Genomic DNA, 22,518 nt, shown 5'->3' on the forward strand with positions numbered 1-22,518 from the left:
CAATCATTCAGAGCTGTAAAAAGAAACAACACACAAGATGTAGCTTTAATCTGATTATCACAATTAATATCTTGCATGAAGGTTATTACATTTTGTCAGCTGTATATTCCCACAGATTGCTGTAACCGTACTAAATGCACTCATTCCTACACCTATTAACAAACTTTCTCATTAATCAAGACTTTTTGGTCTAGCATATTTCCACTCATTGTTACTACTGAGTAAAACAATGCTATCTCGATGCAGAAAGATCTGGGCATTCCTTGCGTGCTGCGTTTACTGCTGATTTGCAATCGAATCATCAGAGAAAAACAAAGCTCCACCCTACAACATCCAAATGGATTAGGTAATTCACGTACGGTGCGTACGACATCATATTGCAAATTATAAAATGTCCCGTCATAGCAAGTGCAGTACATACATGTAAATTGCCTTATATTAATGACATTATCCACGACATATGATGTACTGCTAATTCGATCAAGGATTAAACGAAACCCTGTTTCCGCCGTTTCATTGTCCTGCACCATAGGTTTCGTTTTCAATAACGCACGTGATTAACTGAACAATTTCACAACATCATGAAATCTTCTCTGCCTCATTGTGTAAAGTGAAATCTGGAGATCAGGGAAAGAGAAATCTATTGTAAAATGTAAAATGCAAGTGGTCTTAGACGAACCAAAAGCAAATCAGAATTTGCTGTTTTTATAAATGTCTGTCAATATCTACGGTTGCTCCAAGAGGTGAGGTAGCTCACGACTCATTTGTTTTGAAACATATTGAAAGCGAAGGGCCTAGACTGAAAATTGCACTATCCCGACAGCCACTTTTCACGCGTTTCTCAGCTACTGTCATCTAAGGATTTTCATGCGAAATCATTTTAATACCTTTTCTATCAGTACAAACCAAAACGGAACTTATCAACGGAAAGATAAATGAAAATTACAATCTGCTTGCTCCAGACGTTTTGAATAACCTCCCTTACAACCCTCTCATCCGAAACACGCAATGTGGGCCCAACAGTAACGAAGAAACCTGATATCAGTGGCTGAACCCCCAAGACAACGCCCCATATTTCCCTGCAATATCACATCCGTGTGCAGAGGCAAAGGTGTAAGTTACCCCGAGTAAGCAAGCCTAACTACACTCACCCCGAGCTAGGGTAACCCCTGCCTCTATCACGACAGGATTCGGCAAAGAGTTCATGCATTTTGTCAGCCAAGCAGACACGAGTATAGTGCGCCGGGCCTGTGTCAACATAAAACAAAAAAAATTCATGCTATGCTCACGATGCAAAACCGGCCCGGTGGTTATAAAGCTTGACAGGCTTTAACATCACCTTCCCACTAATCCAAAAATTAGCCGGTCCACCGGTTAACTGACACAAGAAACATCCGATCCAAATCCGATCGGAACTGCACGTTCTATCGTTGCAATTATTTTCATGTTTCTATTGTGCACAGGACACTTGTTTTATTGCAAAATCTGCTTAGGAAAGTCATTTATGTGGGGCTTCTCGTGTGCCGTGTGCTTTCTATACATTTATTGTGTGTGTGTGTGTGTGTCCTTTTCTAATACCTCTGGCGTGGTGTTCAAGAGTCAGGCTGACACTGCTGTTTTACCTGCTGTGCTGGGCATCCAGGGCGGCGGCGAACAGCCGCCGGTACTTGTTCCCGAGCTGTTTCCCTGACAGCAGCTCGTGCTGGACTCGCCCGGCGGCTTCCATCCCTCCTCCTCCAGAAGCAGCAATCCGGGGATCAGGAGCTGGAAAGATCAGCGAGTCCGTGTCGAGGAAAGAGGCGGCGGTGGTGGAGGGCGGATAGCCGGGGTCCGGGTGTGAGGTGCAAGAGAAGGAGGCGGCGCCACCGCCACCGGTTGTGTGAGGAGACGGAGCCGAACACATCATCCTGCGGGTGGAGAGGGGGCAGGGGAGGAGTGGATTGGAATGGGGTGAAGGGAGGGGTTGGAGGGGTGAGGGGGAAGGGAGTGGGGATGGTGAAACGGCTCCTCCCAGGAAACGGGGGTAAGCGGGCGGCAGCTGATCACTGTCAGCGGGAAGGATGGAGGCCCACCCCGTTTCCCCACTCCCCCACCAGCCGAGCGCCCCGGCTCTCTGTTTATAGATTCTCAAATGGCCGCCCCGGCTGTCCACATCGTTCGCAGCCCGAGGTTGAGCGCTCGGTTTGCGACAGTGCCCGCGTTGCTGGGGAGGGTCGGGGAAAGGCTCTGGGGGTGCGTCGTGTCAGGTCACGACGTTCAGCTGGCCGTCACTCCGCGGTCCCGGCCACTGCTCACACTCAGTCGGGCCGACGACGCTGCCATCTTGAAATTATCGTGCTGACGGCGAGCACACTGCACGCCGGGATGGGCTAGTAACCTTCGGAGGACCATTGCGGTCCTCCCAGCCCCTCTGGCTACGGGGTGGCACCGAAACCAGATGAGACTTGGCCGGACTGAAGGAAGGGCTTCGCCTGTGGGAGCATCGTATCCCGCTGTTCACATTCCAAGCGTACCAAAAGCCGCGGGATTATTTGTTTCAATGACATTATTATTGAGCCTCTTTGCATCTCAGATACTAAGGTAACGTACAAATGACTCATTTATTGCAAAATAGACTTCTTTGAATCAATCATGATCAAATTGAAGGCTTATAGTAATTAACATTTTTTATTTACAGTTGTTTTATCTATGCACTTTTGGACTTTCTCCTCTTCCATCCTAACATTATTTTCCGTTTTACTTTTCCCGGTTTTTCCCTTTTTTCTTCCATCTTAATTACCATTACAAATCTACTCAACTTAGAAAATGTTGAGTTGTTTATTTCTCACTGCTCCGACTACTGTGCACAAAACGATACCCCCTTTCGATTGAAAATACTATTTAAAACAAACTCTTATGCTGTATGAGATAAATATTGTTGCGAATTACCGTATTAATATTTTCTGATTACTGTGATGATACGTGACGAATAATTGTTTTCATGATATTTGAAACCGAGTACCACCACAAAATATTTGCAATTTGACAACTCACTGAAACAGAAAGGATGTATATTCTGAAGCACAGAGAATACAGGAAACAATGAATGTATTTTACAATATCTGTGCAAAGAGGAACAGGTATTTTTTACATGGATGACCTCAAGCGTTCGCTCTATTTTTTCTCCACAGATCTCGCCTGAATTGCTGAAAACTGTGTTTCCAGTATTTTCTGTCTCTATTTCAGACTGTAGCTCCCGCAGTACTTTCATCTTTGGTTAATGTAAATTCTGATGCTGTTTTAGGATAGTGTAAGAAAATGAAATATGGGAGGAGATAAGTAAATAAACTGTACCTCTGTTCAAGAATGTCATTTTTTGACCGAAATAACTATTTCAACACTAATGTAAACTCACAAATTACGTCTGATGACGTCTCTCAATTTCAAAACATTATATTTTATAACGATGAAATATCTTCAAAGTTAATGATATTTTCAACAATGAAGATAACTTAATGACCATTAAGTTGCAAGAAATAAATTAAACTGCATTTTGTAGAGTACAATAGGAATGTTCATATTTTTAAAAAGCTAACAGACATGTAGTTAGCATAGGAATAAACAAAAGTAGACAGTTGCGGATGTTGGTAATCTGAAATAAGAATAGAAAGTACTTAAGAAGCTGGGTATGTTTGTCAGCATCTGGCAAGAGAGAGAAACAGGTAGCATTTCAAGTCCAATGTGACTACTCTTTGGAGCAGAGGATGGGTTTTGCAGAAGAGTCATAGTGTTCAAAATGTTAATTCTGCTTCTATCACCATTCATGCTACCAAACCTGCTGAGTTTTTCTCCAGTACTTTCTGTTTTTGTTAGTGTATAAAGTGAACTGTATGAAATCCTATCTTGCACAAAATTAGTTTCTTTGCCTGTTTGTTAAGTGTACCTGATTGTAAGGTATTCTAACAGGAGATGAAGGAAACTGCTGCCCAACCCCTGGAATGTCCTTTTGAAGGTCTGGAAAATATTGTATTTATCAAGGGTTATCCCAAACAATTCACTAAGTGTGGACTCTGTACTCTCGGAAACTGGGATGAACACCAATTGCTGCTGGACCACCATCAGATCAGAGTTATACACTATTCTTCCTAAACTGTTGTTCTTTCAATGCAAAGAGCAGCTGAGGACTGATTGTTGCATACTGGCACAGTCCAAGGTCTAGGACTAGGTGATTGCTAAGGAATAACTAAAGTTTGAAGCAACAGCTATGAAGGCTCAATATGATGTCACAGACAAAACCAGGAAAGCGCTGAAACCCTTGCACCATTCCCCCCTTACTGTGTTTAAATAGTGTGCTTTTCCAAAGGAAGATTTGTGGGAATTTCAGCATGCTGTTTGCTCACGAAATAACAACAGGGACTTTATGAATCACTTTAACTGAGAATGTTGAAATTTTACATTGATCAAGTACAAGTCATATGACAAATGGCAGCCATTTTAGCCATCTTGTTAATGTCCAATTTAATGAATAAAATTCATTTCCAAGACATTATTATATACTGAATGCAGTCCATGTTTGAAGGTATGAAAAGACAATGCCTTTATTGGGATTTACAGGGGAAAGGCAACTTCCTAATTTTCAACAGCTGTAAAACTCTCTCAGGCTGCATGTGTGACGAGAAATTCATATTGTATATGTTCCCTAGAATTGTAAATATAGTGAGGCACCTCAGAGTGCTACATATTGTTTTGAATGGAATGGAATTGTATTGCTCTGCATATATATCAAATTTAAACTGTTATGTAATGTTTTGTGTAATTTTCAGAAATAAATAATTTTTGGGCATAAAGTAACAAAAGGCACCAAAAGGACAAATAGTCAATATGTCCAATTACTCAAGTTTCAATCAGAAATTCTGTTGTTCCAACTCAAGAATAGCTCTTCCAACTCAAGAACAGCTAATAACTCTGCAGCTATATTTATACAATAGCATCAAAGTGTCTTTGTGTAGCTGGCACTGGTATCTGCAGTATGAATTTGAAGCTGGTTGATGATTCAAGTGAAGTCAGGCGTCTCTTCCAGGAGTTTTACACCAATGCTACAATTATAATAAAATTGAATGAAAGGTCCCTAATTTGTCTTGGGTGAATTTACTATTTTACAGCTAAAACTGCTAGTGAAAGGTAAGCTATTCCTCTCAGTCTGGACTAAGACAACCTTTAAGTTTGATTATTGAAATCAAAAAGAACCCTGTAAATTTTATTTTGAAATGATTAAATCCAAAAATACAGATCCAAAAGTCTCACACTGAATGGTAATGTTGCAAACAGTGGGGCTGATATTTTCATGCTCATCACTACATTTGCCTCAGCCTTAATCCAGCATTACAGATGCCTGTTGAACTCTTAGTAAGATTCCTGTTGTTGAGGGCAGGGAGAGGTTTCACCAGCAAGGACAGTATGAGATCCAAGTGATGCTGCCACGATGATGGCCTGCAGCACCATATGATCCAATAACCAGCTTTATACAGAAACATACTGAATAATCCTCCTACAGTACTACTTCCTACTGTCCCACCCCTGCCTCAGTATGTGACAAGCAGGAAAGATGTTGATATTGTGCATTAAGTATAAATGATAGTTACCTTGATCTGCTGGCAAAACATTAATGGTCTTACTCATTTAATATTTCACCATTAATGAGTGCCACACTGTGATGCGATCATGGAGGACAGCTTTTGCTTAGACTGCCTCAGATTTACTCAACACTATTCTTCACCTTCATTTCTAATTCACTTAAAGCATGATCATAGTGGGAGGTCACCTGAGCTACATCCTACTCTCATACAATGTTAACCTCTGCACTGATCTGAGACAATTGAATAGGTAGAATTAATAATATGAGAGATGCACTGAGCTAGACATTGTAGATCTGATCGTAAAGGATCCTTTCATCCAAAAGTCATATACTAATATTCTTCACTGATCCTATAACTGCTACCTGGACTGAAAGAAAGTGAAAGCTTTGATAGAAAGTAGGAAGGGAGAGGGTGAGAGTGGGAAAGAAAGAGAAAGGGAGGATAAGAGTTATAGAGTGCGTTTGGCAATGGCCCAGACAATGAAATACTTTAGGAGTGTAGTCACTTTAGGAACACCAACATATTTACACAGAGCAAGCTCTCACAAACAGAAATGAAATAATCAGCAGATTATTCAACTTTATGATGTTGGTTGAGCAATGAAGATTGACTAGGGTACTAGAGAGAACTAAAAACCAAAAGAACCGCAGATGCAAGAAATCAGAAACAAAAACAAAAATCGAAATTACCAGAAAAACTCAGCAGGTCTGACAGCGTCTGTGGACAGAAATCAAGAGTTAATCTTTCAGGTTCAGTAACCCCTCTTCAGAACTGGTTCTGGACCTGACAGGTTCTGGACCCAAGGCATTAACTCTGATTTCTCTCCACGGATGTTGACAGACCCGCTGAGATTTTCCAGCAATTTCTGCTTTTGTTACCTGTGAGAACTGTCCTGCCCTTCCTTAGAACAGAGGCATAGATTTTTCTACATACATCAAACAGAGCAGACAGGACCTCTGTTTAAGTTCCTAACTAAAAAATGACACCTGCGACATTGCAGCACTTGCTTAAAACTGCAATGGAATGTCTTTGCAGTGAGACTTGAACCCAGAACTTTCTGATTCTGATGCAATGGCAAGCATCTAGAGGCTTACTAATTGCAGAAGCCTAGTTGCACTCCATGCATATAACATTTAAATGTTTCTGATGTGACATGCAAGGCACTTGGCAGTACAGGCTAGTTTCCAAGTAGCAGACCAATCATTGCACTATAAAGACAACTAGATATGAACAATTAATATAACTTTTTCAGCATTGCTGAAGTTCTGAAAGCAAGTTAAATTAGATGATAACTCATTTGTATTACACTCCCACTCCACATTGACCCAGAGCTAGGCTGTTGATTTAGGTAGCATTCCTACCTGTCAAACTGCAAACTGATGGAGATAGATTCTGTTGTGGCATTCAAAAGGAAATGTGGTAATCATCTCAAAGAGAAAGATTTGCAAGTAAAGAAGGAAAAGTGGGGTAGTTGGACAAGCTGAATGCTCTTGCAGACAACCAACACAGACCTGATGGGTTAAATGGCACCCTTCAATGCTGTGATCGTTCTATGTATTCAAAGTAATTATTCATCCTTTACACAAGCTCATCAAATCCTGTCTTCTTGATGATTCCAAATTAATCGGCCTAGTGAGCTCATTATTTTCAGTTGTCTGACAGCTTTTCAATGTTAAAATGGAAAAGTACAGCAGCAGTCCATAATGGGTCACAGAATAGTCAAAAATACAACGTAAACCCTTGAGAGCCTTCAAGCTAAGAGAGACCTGAAGTAACTGATAAAGGAAGTAGAAATAAGTGTAAAAGTTGGAGTATAGCCAGGTTGTCAGCTTGCTTGCCAAGCTAGCTGGCTATCGTACAGGCATTTTGTCACCATTCTAGTTAATATCATCAGTGCAGCTTCTGATGAAGCGATGTTGTTCTACTCCACTTGATATTTATATAATCTAGTCTGTTAAGTTAGGTTGTTTCATTTCTGGTTCTGTTCTGCATGGGCTTGTATATGGATCTAATTCCACATGTTTGTTGATTACATTACAGGTTGAAAACCAGGCCTGTAGGAATTCCTGTGCAATTCTGTGGTTGACTCGAGCTCAGGTGGCCAAGTTGCCCCAATTAAATTTAGGGCCTTCATTGTCTGAGTGCACTGAGATGAAACAAAGTTCTTGTTGTTTTGCTGCTAGCTGGTGTTTGTGTATCCTGATTGCTAGTTTCCTTCCAGTCTGGCCAATGTAATGCTTGTTGTAGTCATTGCAAGGTATTTTATAAACTACATCGGCCCTGCACGTCATGGATATGGAGTATTTGGTCCTTGTAACTGCTTGCTGTAGTGTGGCTGTGAGTTTGTGTTCTACCATGATTCCCAGCAGTCGCAGAAGCCTCGTTGTCGGTTCTGATATGTTCTTGATATATGGTAGTATGGTCAGTGTATTGGAACGTACTGTGCCTTCTTGGCGTTTTCTATCTGGTATCGGATCCACGTGGACAACACGTTCGTCTTCATTAAACGCAACAAGTTAGAAGAGACACACCAACACATCAACAAAATTTTGACTGGCATCAAATTTATGAGAGAAGAGGAAGACAACAATCAACTTCCATTTCTAGATAGGGTAGAATGAATGACCAACAGGGAGTTCCAAACCACGGTATATAGGAACACAACCCACACCAACCAAATCCTCAATTTGCAAAGCAATCATCCCAAAGTCCACAGATAAAGCTGTGTTAGGACACTATTTAAATGGGTCACAACTCACTGCAGCATGCCAGAACTATGCAGGAAGGAGGAAGAGCGCCAATACAAGGTCTTTGCTAACAACAGATATCCCAACAACTTCATCTGCAGGTGCCTAATAGGTAGACAACACCAAGAGGACACAGTACACCTCAATACACTGACCACACTACCCGAGATCAAGAACAGATCAGAACTGACGAGACTCCTGCGACCACTAGGAATCGCACAAACCCACAACTACAATATGACAAACACTTACAAGGACCAAAGACCCCATACCCGTAACATGTAGGACTAATGTAGTTTGCAAAATACCTTGCAATGACTACGAAAAACATTACATCGGCCCGACTGGAAGGAAACTAGCCTTCAAAATACACGAAGGTCACCTAGCAGCAAAATAACATGACAAACTTTCCCTCATCTCAGTGCACTTGGAAAATGAAGGCCATCAATTTAACTGAGACAACATGACCATCTTAGCTAATGCCAACCACAGACACATTTGGGAATTCTGACAGGCCTAGTTTTCCCACAATGCAATTTAACAGACATGTGGAATTAGACCCCATATACAAACCCAAGCTCAGAACAGAACTGGAAATGATACAACCTAACATAACAGAAAATACCAAGTGGAGTTGAATAACATCGCTTCATCGGAGGCCACATTGATGATGTTATCGAGCATGGTGATGAAATGTCTGTACAATAACCAGCCAGCTCGGCAAGCCAAGTCAACAACCTCACCCATACACCGAGCTACAAACCTTCGCTGGAATGTATCCAGTCATGAAAAGACTCTGATCCGGGCCAGGGCAGAGTTAATAAATTTATGAGAGTTCAGCAGGTGGTCTGCTATATATAGAAGGTTAAATATTATTAGGTGAGTTTAAAGAAAAAGACGACTTTTAATACATAACTCTATGCAAACATATAAAGATTAAAACTATTGCAACAATTCTGAAGGTGGCCTTCTTCAATACCTTTGAACTGTTGGTCACACATGAAGTTTCGTAATTCCTAATCAATCTTCCAGGCAGGAGAGGCGTTGGCATAGTGATAATGTCACTCAACTAGTAATCCAGTCATGGTTTGAATTCCATTATGTCAGATCATTAAAATTTGAATTCAGTTATAAAGTCTGGAATTGAGAAGCTAGTGTGATTGAGACTATGTAATCATTGTTGATTGTTGCAATAACCGATTGGACTCCTTTAGAATATGAAATCTGCTATCCATTCTCGGTCTGGCCTACATGTGACTCCAAGTTCACACAACAAAGTTAACTCTTAACTACTCTCCGAAATGGCCTAGAAAGTCACTCTTGTGAATCGAATTCTAAACAAAAGAATGAAACAGGATGGACTATCAGGCACAAGGCTAAACACCAGGAACAAAAATGACAAACCTAGTACTGTCACCTCTGCAAATCCTCCTTACAAATATTTGGATGTTTTTGCCACATGGGAAAACTGTCCTGTAGACTAGTTGAGCAATTGTCTGACATGGTCATACTCATGAAATCACAATACAGATTGTAAACAATTCAGACAGGACAAATCCAGGTGGTACAGGGTATATAATTGGGAAGGAGTTGCCCTGGGAGCCCTGAATACTGAGACTGGGCCCAACAAAGTCTCTTGACACCAGGTAAAGCGTGGTTAAGGAAGAGGCAATGGTAATGTCACTGGAACAAGTAGTCCAGAACCTCAGCTAATGTTCTCGGAACATGGGTTTGAATCCCACCATCTTTTACAATCAAATGTGAATTAAATTTAAAAAAAAACTGGAATAAAAAGACGACCTCATGGTTACCTCATGGTAACCACATAACCCCTGTCAAATGTCATAAAAACCCAAAGATAGCTAGAACTGCAGATGCTGGAGTCAGCGTCAATACAGTGTAGAGTTGGAAGAATACATCAGGCCAGGCAGCATCAGAGGAGCACAAAAGTCGAAGTTTCAGGTTTACACCCTTCATCAGGACAGAATTTGACATTTCGGGTTTACACCCAAGGGTATAAACCCGAAACATCAACTTTACTGGCCTCTGATGCTGCCTGACCTGCTGTTGTTCCTCCAGTTCCACACTGTCATGAAAACCTATATGGATGCCATATAGCAAAGGAAATCTGCCTTACCTAGTCTGGCCTACGTGTGACTCCAGAATCACAATAATGTGGGTGACTCCTGACTGATTTCTAGGCAATTAGTGGTGGGCTATAAATGCTGCAGACATTGAGTATTAATTATATTCAGGAAGTGGATTAACTGCCCTCTGAATGGCCTAGCAATCCACTCAGAACAATTAGAGATAGCCAATAAATGTCGGCCGAGGCTGCAACATTCACATTTCTTGAATTAATATTTTTTAAAACCTGCTAATTACCATCTACTACTGCATCACCCAACCCACAAGTGATGAACCAGTAAATGTTGTACTCCACTTGAAGGAAGCACTGAGGGTAGCAAGGACGTAGGATGTAGCCTGTGTTCGGGATTTCAGTGTCCATCACCAAGAGAAGCTCAGCAGTACCACTACTGGATGAACTGGCTAAGGCTAAATCTTAAAGTACATAACTGCAAGACTGGATCTCCAGCAAGTGATAAACAAACCAAAGTGCAACATGAGAGAATAATCGACGTGACCCTGCCCTTGCCAATCTACCTGTCATAGATGCATCCTTTATCCATCTGTGACAGTGTCAGTGGTGCTCACCATTGCTTGTACTTTATGGAGACATTGCCTTTTTTTAGATTAGGGTTACTCCCATCCTCCATTCCCCTCCTCACCCATTATGTTGTGTAGCACTTCTAGCATGCTAAATTGGGATAGACTTTGAACAGATGTAGCAACTCAAAACTAGGCAATCATAATGTGCTGTGTGGCATCGACAGCAGCAGCAGAATACGTAACCTGTCATAATTTGCATTGCAATCTGCAACCTCATGATCCAACATATTGAGGACAGGGTATCAACAAAAATTTCAATGAATAGCGTAGGAAGGCATACCAAAAGCAGCACCAGGTATACCTAGAAATATCTTGTCAACCTGGTACAGCTACAACATAGGACTACTTACATGTTGCAAATGAGGATGTTTGCTGTCAAATATTCAGCACCATTCACGATGCCTCAGATACTGAAGCAGTCCATGCCAGTATGCAGCAGTAGTTGGGCAACATCCAGGGCTTTGACTGATCAGTGGCAAGTAACATTTGCACCACAGAGGTGCCAGGTAACAACCATCTCCAATAAAAGAGAATCTTCCTCATGTCCCTTGCTATTTAGTGGCTTTACATTCACTGTATTACCTCTACCAACATTCTGGGGGTTACAATTGACCAGCAACTGAACTGGACAAGACATATAAATGTTGTAACTACAAGAGCAGGTCAAAGGCTAGGAATTCTCTGGTGAGTAATTCACCTCCTGAGTGCCTAATCTCTGTGCATTATGTATAAGGCTTAAATTAATAAAACAGAATACTCTCCACTAGCATCTCCAACAGCAATCAAACAATTTGATACCACCCAGGACAAAGCAGCTATTTGACTGGTACTCTATTCACCACCAATGCACAGTGGCAGTAGTGTGTACCATTAATGCACTTGAGTAACATATCATGACTCTTTCCACAGAATCTTCCAAACTTATGAACTATACCACCTAGAAAGACAAGAGAAAAAGATGTTTGGAAATATTACCACTTGCAAGTTCCCTCTAAACCATTCACTGTGCAGAGTTAGAACTATTTGAGGTTTCTTCAATGTCACTGGACCAACATTCTGGAATTTCTTTTCTAACAGCAACATGGATGTCCCTAAACACCATAGATGCAGTTGTTCAAGAAGTGAAATCATCATCACTTGCAATTAGGGATGGGCAATAAATGGTGACATATCCAACAATGACCAAATTCCAATGGACACATTTAAAGTAATTTCCCATGACTCATGGAGAAATCTTGTTGGTGCTGAATTCCTGAATATCACAAAGGTCCTGGAGTCTGGTTAGGAGCAAAGTTATTTGAATCTTTTACAATAAAATTTCACCCAGAGTCCTTTTTAGACTCTAATCAACCACACCTATAAATAACACAAAAAAATACAACTTAAGTGGTTAAAAAAGTTACACCCTTCCAGCATGATAATAAAGATAATGAAAAAGATCTGAGGCATTGTGCTAGATTTTCAGTTGCCCCCTTGCCTATTTCATTCCGTACAAAGACATGTTGCTGCAAAACAACAAATGGTTATGAAAAGCTGTGCATCCTGAACAAAGGTACAAAAACACTCTGAGAAAACAAGGTGTACAGCTGGATGAACACAGCAGGCCAAGCAACATCAGAGGAGCAGGAAAGCTGACATTTCGGGCCTGGGCCCTTCTTCAGAATGTCAGTTTTCCTGCTCCTCTGCTTGGCCTGCTGTGTTCATCCAGCTCTACACCTTGTTATCTCAGATTTTCCAGCATCTGCAGTTCCCACTATCTCTACAAAAACACCCATCCTAGATGCCATCCATCTGCAAGGAAGCTTTCTTAAAATGGGAAGAATAGAGCTTCACACTTGCAGTGCAAGACTAGGTGGCGTTTCGAGATACTTCATTCCATTCTTCCTCACACTAAATCTGCGAGGAAAAAAGCCCATATGACTTTGTTGTCGTGGGCACAGGGGTCCAAGTTAAAACTTACGGAAAGTAAGATTTAGTACCGTAGTATAAGGAGCGTAGAGTCATACAGCATGGAGACAGTCCCTTCAGCCCAAACTAGTCTATGCTGACCAAAATGCCCATTCATGCTAACCCCATTTCTCTGCACTTGGCCTTATACTTCTAAACCTTTCCTATCCACGTGTTCATCCAAATGCCTTTCAAATGTTCTTAATGCACCCAGCTTAACCACTTCAGCTGGCACGCATTCCACATGCGAACCACCCTCTGTGTAAAAAACTTTTTTACTTTAAACTGATGCCCTCTAGTCCTTGATTCCCCAACCCTGGGAAAAAGACTGAGTGCATTCACCCTATCCATGCCTCTCATGATCTTTTAACCCTCCATAAGATCACCCCTCAGTACGCAATGTTCTGAAGAAAAAAGTCCTAGCTTGCTCACCTCTCCCTATAACTCAGTCCCTTGAGTCCCTGGCAACACCTTGTAAATTTCTTCAGTACTCTTTCCAATTTAATAACATCCTTCCTATAGCAAGGTGACCAAAACTGAATGCAATACTACCAAGTGTGACCTCATCAATGTGCTGTCCAACTGCGTTGTAACTTCCCAACATCTATACCCAATGTTCTGACTGATGAAGGCCAGTGTGCAGAAAATGCTCTTCACTGCCCTGTCTACCTGTGACTGACTTTCAGAGAACCATGTGCTTGAACTCCAAGGTCGCTCTGCTCCACTACACTCCTTGTGTACTACACTCCTAAAGGGTCTATCATTCACCATGATTTAACTTTCCAAAATATGACACCTCACACTTATCTATATTGAACTCCATTTGCTTTTTCTTGGCCCACTTCCCCAGCTGATCAAGATCCTCCTGCAATTTCTAACTGCCTTCCTCACCATCGATGATACTGTTTATTTAGTGTCATTCACAAACTTACTAATCATGCCTTGTACACTCTCATCCAAATCATTGATATGAATAACAAACAACAATGGAACCAACACGGACCCTGATTCACACTACTCGTCAGAGGCCTCCAATCCAACAAGCATCCTTCCACTATTACTCTCTGTTTCCTACCATCAAGCCAATTCTGTGTCCAGTTTGTTAACTCTCCCTGGATTCCATTACAGAACAGCCTACCAAATACAACCTTATCAATGGCCTTACTGAAATCCATATAGACCATATCTACCACCTGCCCTCATCAATATTCCTAGTCACTTCATCAAAGAACTCTAACAGGTTTGTGAGGCATGATCTCCCATGCACAAAGTCACGCTGACTACTCCTAATCAAACTTTATCTTTCTAAATGCATATTTATCATGTCCCTCAGAATCTTCTCAAGTAACTTACCTACCACAGATGTTAAGCTTATAGAATTGTAATTCCCAGGTTTTTCTTTGCAGTCCTTCTTGAATAAGGGCACAACATTCGCTACCCTCCGGTCTTCCTGGACCTTACCTGTGGATAACGTTGATGCAAATATATCAACCAGGACTCCTGCAATTTCTTCGGTAGCCTCTTGCAGGGCTCTTGGATATATCTTATCAGGACCAGGATATTTATCCACCTTCATACATTCTAAAACTTCCAACACCTCCTCTACTGTGATATGGACTGATGCCAAGACATCACCGCTAACTTTCCCAAGGCTTCATGTCTTTCTCCATGATAAACACAGAAGAGAAATAATCATTGAGAATCTCGCCTATCTCTTGCAGTTACACACATACATGTCTACTTTGGTCCTTGAGGGGTTCTATTCTCGCTCTAGTTATTCTTTTTCCTTTAATACACTGAAAGAATCTCTTTGAATTCACCCTAATCTTCTCAGCCAAAGAGAATCTCTTTGGATTCACCCTAATCTTCTGCCATTAGCAGCCAGACATCTTGTTGCTTATAGAATCTCACCATCGGTCAGCAAGAATGATTTGGTGAAAAAGTCTTAGAATGAATGTTGTTATGCCAAGCAGTTAGGAAAAGGATTGTTTTGGGACAGAAAGCCAAGCAGAGTGCTAGTGAGAACAGATCCTCCAGTGGGACGATAGAAAACCCTTTTAGAGAGTTAAAGAATGAAAAATCATCGGTAGATATCTTGCTACTGGAAGATTGAGTAAATGAGACTTTGCTTAAAATGGCACCACAAAATTCAGGCTCGCGGGAACAGAAGTAAAGATCCCAAAAAAGCCAGGAGGAATTTGAAGACTTTATGAAGAGTATTACATTTCTACTGAGAATGCAATGAATTGTATAAATGTGGTGTGTGGTTTTCTAGTGTGTTACAAAGCCAACAGGAAATATCTTCTTCCATACTTTGGTAATTTTTGATTAATGTGATTTTAGTTTGTTTGTTATTGTAAAAGTCTTAAATCATTTGATCGTGTCTCGCTATTCTTGGTGCTGGACATTAGAATCTGATGAAGAGTCACCAGACTCTAAATGTTAACTCTACTTTCTCCCCACAGATGCTGTCAAATGTACTGAGTTTCTTCAGCAATATCTGTTCACTGTACTGCTATCTCCAGTCATTTCAGAAAAAAAAGTAAAGCTGTTAGAATTGAAAAGTTAGAAGAAAAAATGAGATGTATGCAAATCTATGATATTCTGTAATTCTGTTTTGCCTAAACTGAAAACATATCCAAAAAAGTTGGAAAACCCAAACTGCTCATGTTAAAAGAAAACTGGAGCATAGACTAGAAACAGAGTTAATTGCAGTTGAAAATGAATTAAAACATTCTGATTGAAGTGTGTAAGCCGAACCAAAACAAGAGGCAACCACATAAGACAAAAACAGTGATCAAAGCTAATGATGAAACAAAGGAAAGTATTGCTTTAAAGCAGCTCAGCTACAACCAATACTGATACCACAGAGCTGTGAGGAAAAATATGCTCTTGATGTAAATTAGCGCTTCAGAATGATAAAGTTGTCAGTCTCACCGGAAAAAACCATCAAGACAAAATGTGTGGTGAAAACCAAAATAACATAAAATAACACATAAACTGACCGGTAAGTAGCATCATTTTTTTTTATTCTGCTCACTGGCATAACTTTAAAAACAGTCTTAAAGCAGCCAAAGAGGCTATTACTTGACAAAAGAAGGAGCTACTTGTACTTGCATTAAATGTAGTATAGTTAAACGTGCTTCCCATAACAAATAAAATTGAAAGACCAGTTCTGGATCCAAAATGTTAACTTTGATTTCTCTCTGCAGATGCTGCCAGACATGCTGGGCTTTTCAAACAATTTCTGTCTTTATTTCAAACAGGCTGTTGGAGACTTTCTTCATAGACCTGAACCTCCAGATAAGGGAATGGAGATAAGGAGTGAAATTTTGAATAGGCCAGTTCAAAGAGCATTGTCTCTACCTGCTACTGCCTCACTGAACTTATCTTCACTTACCATGACTCTGTTTTCTCCTTCCTGGTCCAGGGGCTCTCCACCTACGTCAGGGACGCCACCCATGCTCTCTACCTCCTCCAAGACTTCCAATTCCTTGGCCCCCCACACCTTAGCTTCACCATGGACATCCAACCCCTGTACACTTGCATTCCCCATGCAGATGGCCTAAAAGCCCTCAGCTTCTTCCTGTCCCACAGGCTAAACCAATACCCCACCACTGACACCCTTACCGAACTTGTCCTTACCCTAAACAATGTTTCCTTTAACTCCTCCCACTTCCTACAGACTAATGGGGTAGCCATGGGGGCGCGCATGGGCCCAAACTATGCCTGCCTCTTCGTAGGATACATGGAACAGTCCATCTTCCGCACTGGCACTATGCCCCACCTCTTCCTCTGCTGCATTGATGACTGTATTGGCACTGCCTCATGCTCCCATGAGGAGCTTGAACAGTTTATCAACTTTACTAACACCTTTCACCCCAACCTCAAGTTCATCTGGACCATTTCTGATACTTCTCTCTCCTTCCTGGACCTCTCTGTCTCCATCTCTGGTGACTACCTCGAAACCAACATCCATTTCAAGCTCACCAACTCCCACAGCTACCTAGACTACACCTCCTGTCACCCATCTTCCTGCAAAAATGCAATCCCCTACTCCCAATTCCTCTGCCTCTGCTTCATCGGCTCTCAAGATGGGGCGTTCCACTCCCAAACATCCCTGATGTCCTCTTACTTCAAGGACCGCAACTTCCACCCTTCGGTGGTTGAAAATGCTCGTGACCGCATCTCTTCTGTTTCACCCACCTCTGCCCTCACATCCAGCCCTCCCAACAAAAACAAAGACAGAATCCCCCTTTGTCCTCACATGTCACCCCACTAACCTTTGTGTCCAATTTATCATTCTCAGCCATTTCCGCCATCTACAATCCGACTCCACAACCAAAGATATATTTCCCTTCCCATCCGTATCTGCCTCTCACAGGGACTGCTCTCTCCATGACTCCCTCATCCGCTCCACACTTTCCACCAGCCCCATCACCCCCGGCACCTTTCCCTGAAACTGCAGGAAGTGCTACACCTGCCCCTCACCTCTATTCAAAGCACCAAACAAACTTTTCACATCAGACAGAGGTTTACCTACACATCCATCAATATGGTCTATTTCATCCGCTGCTCTCGATGTGGCCTCCTCTACATTAATGAGACCAAACGGAGGCTTGGAGACCCTTTTGTACAGCACTTACACTCTGTTTGTATGTGACAAATGACAATACTTCCCGTTCACGAACCATTTCAACTCCCCCTCCCACTCTCTGGGTGACATGTCCATACTGGCCTCCCCCTCTGTCACAATGAAGCCACCCAGAAACTGGAGGAGCAGCACCTCATATTCTGCCTTGGGTGCCGGCAATCCAATGGCCTAAGTGTGGATTTTACCAGTTTCAAGATCTCCCCACCCCCAGCCTCACCCCATGACCATCCTCAATCTCATCCCCACCTCCTTGGCCTGACGCAACCAGTTCATCTTCTCTCCTGCCTATCTGCCCCTCCCACCCCACTGACCAATCCCCACAACTCACTACCTGCACTCACCTATCACCATCCCACCTACCTTCCCCAGCCTCATCCATCCTCTCTCTATTACTTTCTGAGCTCCCTTCCTCCTCCCCATTTCAGAAGAAGGGTCCTGAACTGAAACATCAACTTTCCTGCTCCTCCGATGCTGTCTGGCTGACTATGTTCCTCCAGCTCCACACTGTGTTATCTCTGACTCCAGCATTGGCAGTTCTTACTAACTCTGATTATACTGTTGCTCTTGACAAAGTTAATCAGATCAAAGCATGCATAAACAAAGAAAAACAAAAAACACTGGAGAAACTAGATAAGTAAGAATCTTTGAAGTAGGGTCATGCTGAAAATGTTAACTCCATTTCTCTTCACAGATGCTGTCAGATCTGTTTTTACTGAATGATATTACCTTGTGTCACTGCTATGAGGAGGTACCATCTGTAAAGCATGCATACTGACTTTTGCAACAGTACCAGGAGTAGAATTCTGGTTACGGCAATCAATGGAGGTCAGACCAAACAGAATCAGAAAGATCTTTAAATTTTCTGAGAGAGATACTTAATACAAAGTAGAAATTGCTCATGAAACTCAGCAGCTCTGGCAGCATCTGTCGGAAGAAAGCAGAGTTAACATTACGAGTCTGGTGACTTTTCATTAGAACTGACAGCAGCTACAAAAGTTGGTACTTATGTTGAAGGCAAGGTTGGGGAGAGCCGTCCGTGTTGAAAGCAAGCCATGCAATGTGATAACAGTTCTTAGAATGGGTGAAAATGGCTTGGTTGTGCTAAAAGCAATCCATGTCAGATCAGGAGATGGCATGATCTGCAGATTCTGAAGTCAGAAATGACAAAGCATGGAGCTGGAGGAACGCAGCTGTATAGTTAGCATCAGAGGAGCAGGAAAGCTGATGTTTCAGGTCGGAGCCCTTCTTAAGAATTTTTTTAATTGTCGGCATTGGTGGCGGAAGTGACCTCAGCGGCAGAAGTGATGTCATCAGCAGTGAGGTCGGTGGTGGCAGAAGTGGTGTAGTCAATGGTTTAAGCAGGAGAGGCCGACGCAACTGCATGGTTAGTGGTGCTGGGCAAATTGAGAGGGAGCTCTGAGGATGACTGTATCAGCACCGCCTCGTGCTCCCACGAGGAGCTTGAACAGTTTATCCACTTCACCAACACCTTCCACCCCAACCTCAAGTTCGCCTGGACCATCTCCAACACATTCCTCACCTTCCTGGACCTCTCTGTCTCCATCTCAGGCAAATACTGAGAAATGGATATCCATTTCAAGCCCACTGACTCCCACAGCTACCCAGAATACACCTCCTCCCAACCACCTTCCATCCCCTATTCCCAATTCCTTCGCCACCGCCGCATCTGCTCCCAGGATGTGGCATTCCACTCCCATACATTCCAGATGTCCTTGTTCTTCAAGGACCGCAACCTCCCCTCCACAGTGGTCGAAAACGCCCTCGACCGTATCTCCCGCATTTCCCGCAACTCATCCCTCACAACCTATCCCCACAATAAATGCCAAAGGTGAATCCCCCTTCTCCTCGCATACCACCCCACCAACCTCTGGATCCAACGCATCATCCTCTGACACTTCTGCCATCTGCAATTCGACCCCACCACCAAAGACATTTTTCCATCCCCACCCTTGTCTGCTTTCTGGAGGGACCACTCTCTCTATGACTCCCTTGTCTGCTCCACACTCCCCTCCAAGCCCACCACACCTGGCACTTTCCCGTGCAACCGCAGGAAGTACTACACCTCCCCCCCCTCACCCATCCCGGGCCCCAAGAAGACTTTACACATGAAGCAGATGTTCACCTGCCCAACTGCCAATGTGGAATACTGCATCCGCTGTACCCGTTGTGGCCTCCTCTACATCAGGGAAACCGAGTGGAGGCCTGGGGACTGCTTTGCAGAACACCGACGCTCACTTCACGATAAACGACTGCACCTCCCAGTCGCAAACCATTTCAACTCCCCCTCCCACTCCTTAGATGACACATCCATCCTGAGCCTCCTGCAGTGCCACAATGATGTCACCCATAGTTTGCAGGAACAGCAACTCATACTCTGCTTGGGAACCCTGCAGCCCAATGGTATCAATGTGGATTTCACAATCTTCAAACTCTCTCCTCCCCCAGCTGCATCCCAAAGCCAACCCAGCTTGTCCCCCATCCCTAACCTGTTCTTCCTCTCAGCTATCCCCTCCTCCCACCCCAAGATGCACCTCCATTTCCTACTTACTCACCTCATCCTGCCCCCTTGACCTGTCTGTCCTCCCTGGACTGACCTGTCCCCTCCCTACCTCCCCACCTACACTCATCTCTACTGACTCCATCCCCGCCCCTTTAACTTGTCTCTCTCCTCTCCACCTATCTTCTCCTCTATCCATCTTCGATCCGCCTCCCCCTTGCTCCCTATTTATTTCAGAACCCTCTCCCCTCCCCCTTTTCTGATGAAGGGTCTAGGCTTGAAAAGTCAGCTTTTGTGCTCCTAAGCTGCTGCTTGGCCTGCACTGTTCATCCAGCTCCACACTTTGTTATCTAGGGCTTGGATAGTGTTGGGTTCTGAGGTGGTGGAGGAGGCCTGTGTTTGGTAGTAAGCACAAGCAAGCTTTGGGCACTTACAGTGCTAGATGTCAGATAGGGTGGAGAAAAAGCATTGGTTGAGGGTGAGGATCCTGCATGGAATGAAAAGCAGAAGAGGTCGCTTGCAGGGTGTCTCTGAGCTGGGATAGTGCTGATTGTAGTGTGAGGAGATGCTGGTGCATTGCTGTGAGTGTGGAGCTGAGAATCCACAGAGAAAACTATTTTTAGAGGCTCTGGATGCTCTGTAGGTAGGTTGTCACAGTTTGGGCCAAATCAGGATGACCTGAATGTTTGGAGTCCATTGAGAATAATCCAGCTGCGTAGGCAGGTACTTAGAAAAGAGATGTAGCTGTATTACTGGGTTTGTTTAAATATGTAGTCAAATAACTTCAGGGCGGAGGAAATTACCAGTGCATTACAGTGGGAGAAAGTCCACTGAGATTTCTCTGGATGTAGGAGGACAACATCTTCAAGGTGGGCATCCTTGGAAGAAGTGAGGTTATAAGTCACTTGGATATATCAAGAACTGCAGATGCTGGAGTCAGAGACAACACAGAGAGCAGCTGGAGGAACACAACTGAGGTTCAGAACAAGGGTCCTGTCCCAAAACGTTGACTTTCCTGCTCCTTTGCTGCTGCCTGACCTTCTGTGTTCCTCCAGCTCCACACTGTTGTCTATGTCAGAACAAGAATGGCTGTGGGAGTGGGTAAAAATAGAGATAGCTGATCATTAGCACTTAAAGTTGATGTTCTGTATATTTTAGAAACTGAAGTCTTTAAATGGTTTGATGAAATCTGAAATTCATCTTTCAGTGTCTCCACATTAACTTATTTGACTTGTCTGTAACACCCATGAAATGAATGAAAGTTTATAGACATTTATGGGGCTGTCACTTTCTTCAGACTGCACTGAACACCACCACTAATTCAGACATTTACTAAATATATTGGGAGGAGTTTTCTCAGAAATTCTGTTTTGGTTTCTGGCTTTGCATATATTCATCTTCTCAAAACAGGATCTCTGAGATTTTCTTCTTTGCCCGTCCACTAGGAGGAAGTAATCAAGAAGATTGATGAGGGCAGATCAATAGTCATTGTTTACTTGCACAAAGTCCCAGACCCCTCTGCACTACACTTGTTTCAAGTCTTTTTCCATTTAATTGATAGTCTGCCTTTTGATTCTTCCAATCACTTCCTCACATTTTCTTACATTAAACTTCATCTGCCACGTTTTTGCCTACTCACTCAACCTGTCTGTATTTTGACCAATTCCTCCATTATCTCTGCAGCCACTTTCTTTAAAACCTGGATGCAGGCCCTCAGGTCCTGGCAACTTCAGTCCCATGAGTTTGTAAACTACCTTGTTCCTCATGATACAGACTGCTACAAGATCTTTCCTCCCATTAGCACCTTGCTTATCTGATACCTTTGGATAAAAGGCAAAGTGACCATAGTCCTGCTCTCTTATTAAAGAGACAGAGCTGAGCAGTGGTGAGTTTAGTGTGACAGTGACCACATCTCAGACAAAGAGCAAGATTGAGAAGGCAGGAATCTTGTAACTTCAGCTAGTGCAGGAATTGAACCTGTGCTGTTGATGTGTGTCTTCATTGCAAACCAGCCATCCAGCCAACTCAGCCTCTGAAGGCCACCCCCCTCCCGATAATCTTGATTATAATCTCCTCCACCATGCTGTCTGATGCAAAATATTGCTTTAAATTATCGTCCATTTCCCCGTTTCCTGTTATCAACTCCCCAGTTGCATCCCCAAAGGCCTCACATCCACATTAATTATTATCTTATTATGTACCTGCAGAGGCTCTTGCAGTTTGTTTTTATACCTCTTGTCAATATACTTTGATAAATAATTTTCTCCTTTATTATTAGTATTTTAGTTATCCATTGCTAGTTCCTAA

The 22,518-nt window shown here is 42.8% G+C and overlaps 1 protein-coding gene across 6 annotated transcripts in view; it reads right to left on the reverse strand.

The window, feature by feature from the left end:
* mycbp2 (MYC binding protein 2) overlaps nt 1-2,363 on the reverse strand; it is a 160,096-nt gene extending 157,733 nt beyond the window's left edge. For all 6 annotated transcript variants that reach the window (XM_059646500.1, XM_059646502.1, XM_059646505.1 and 3 more), the window contains exon 1: nt 1,623-2,363. In XM_059646500.1, coding sequence (XP_059502483.1) covers nt 1,623-1,906 — 284 coding nt within the window. In that variant the 5' untranslated portion in view covers nt 1,907-2,363. The remainder of the gene's footprint in view (nt 1-1,622) is intronic.
* Between the last annotated feature and the right edge of the window lie 20,155 nt (nt 2,364-22,518).

Source organism: Stegostoma tigrinum, chromosome 6 (assembly GCF_030684315.1).
Source record: "Stegostoma tigrinum isolate sSteTig4 chromosome 6, sSteTig4.hap1, whole genome shotgun sequence".
NCBI classification, from domain to species: domain Eukaryota; kingdom Metazoa; phylum Chordata; class Chondrichthyes; order Orectolobiformes; family Stegostomatidae; genus Stegostoma; species Stegostoma tigrinum.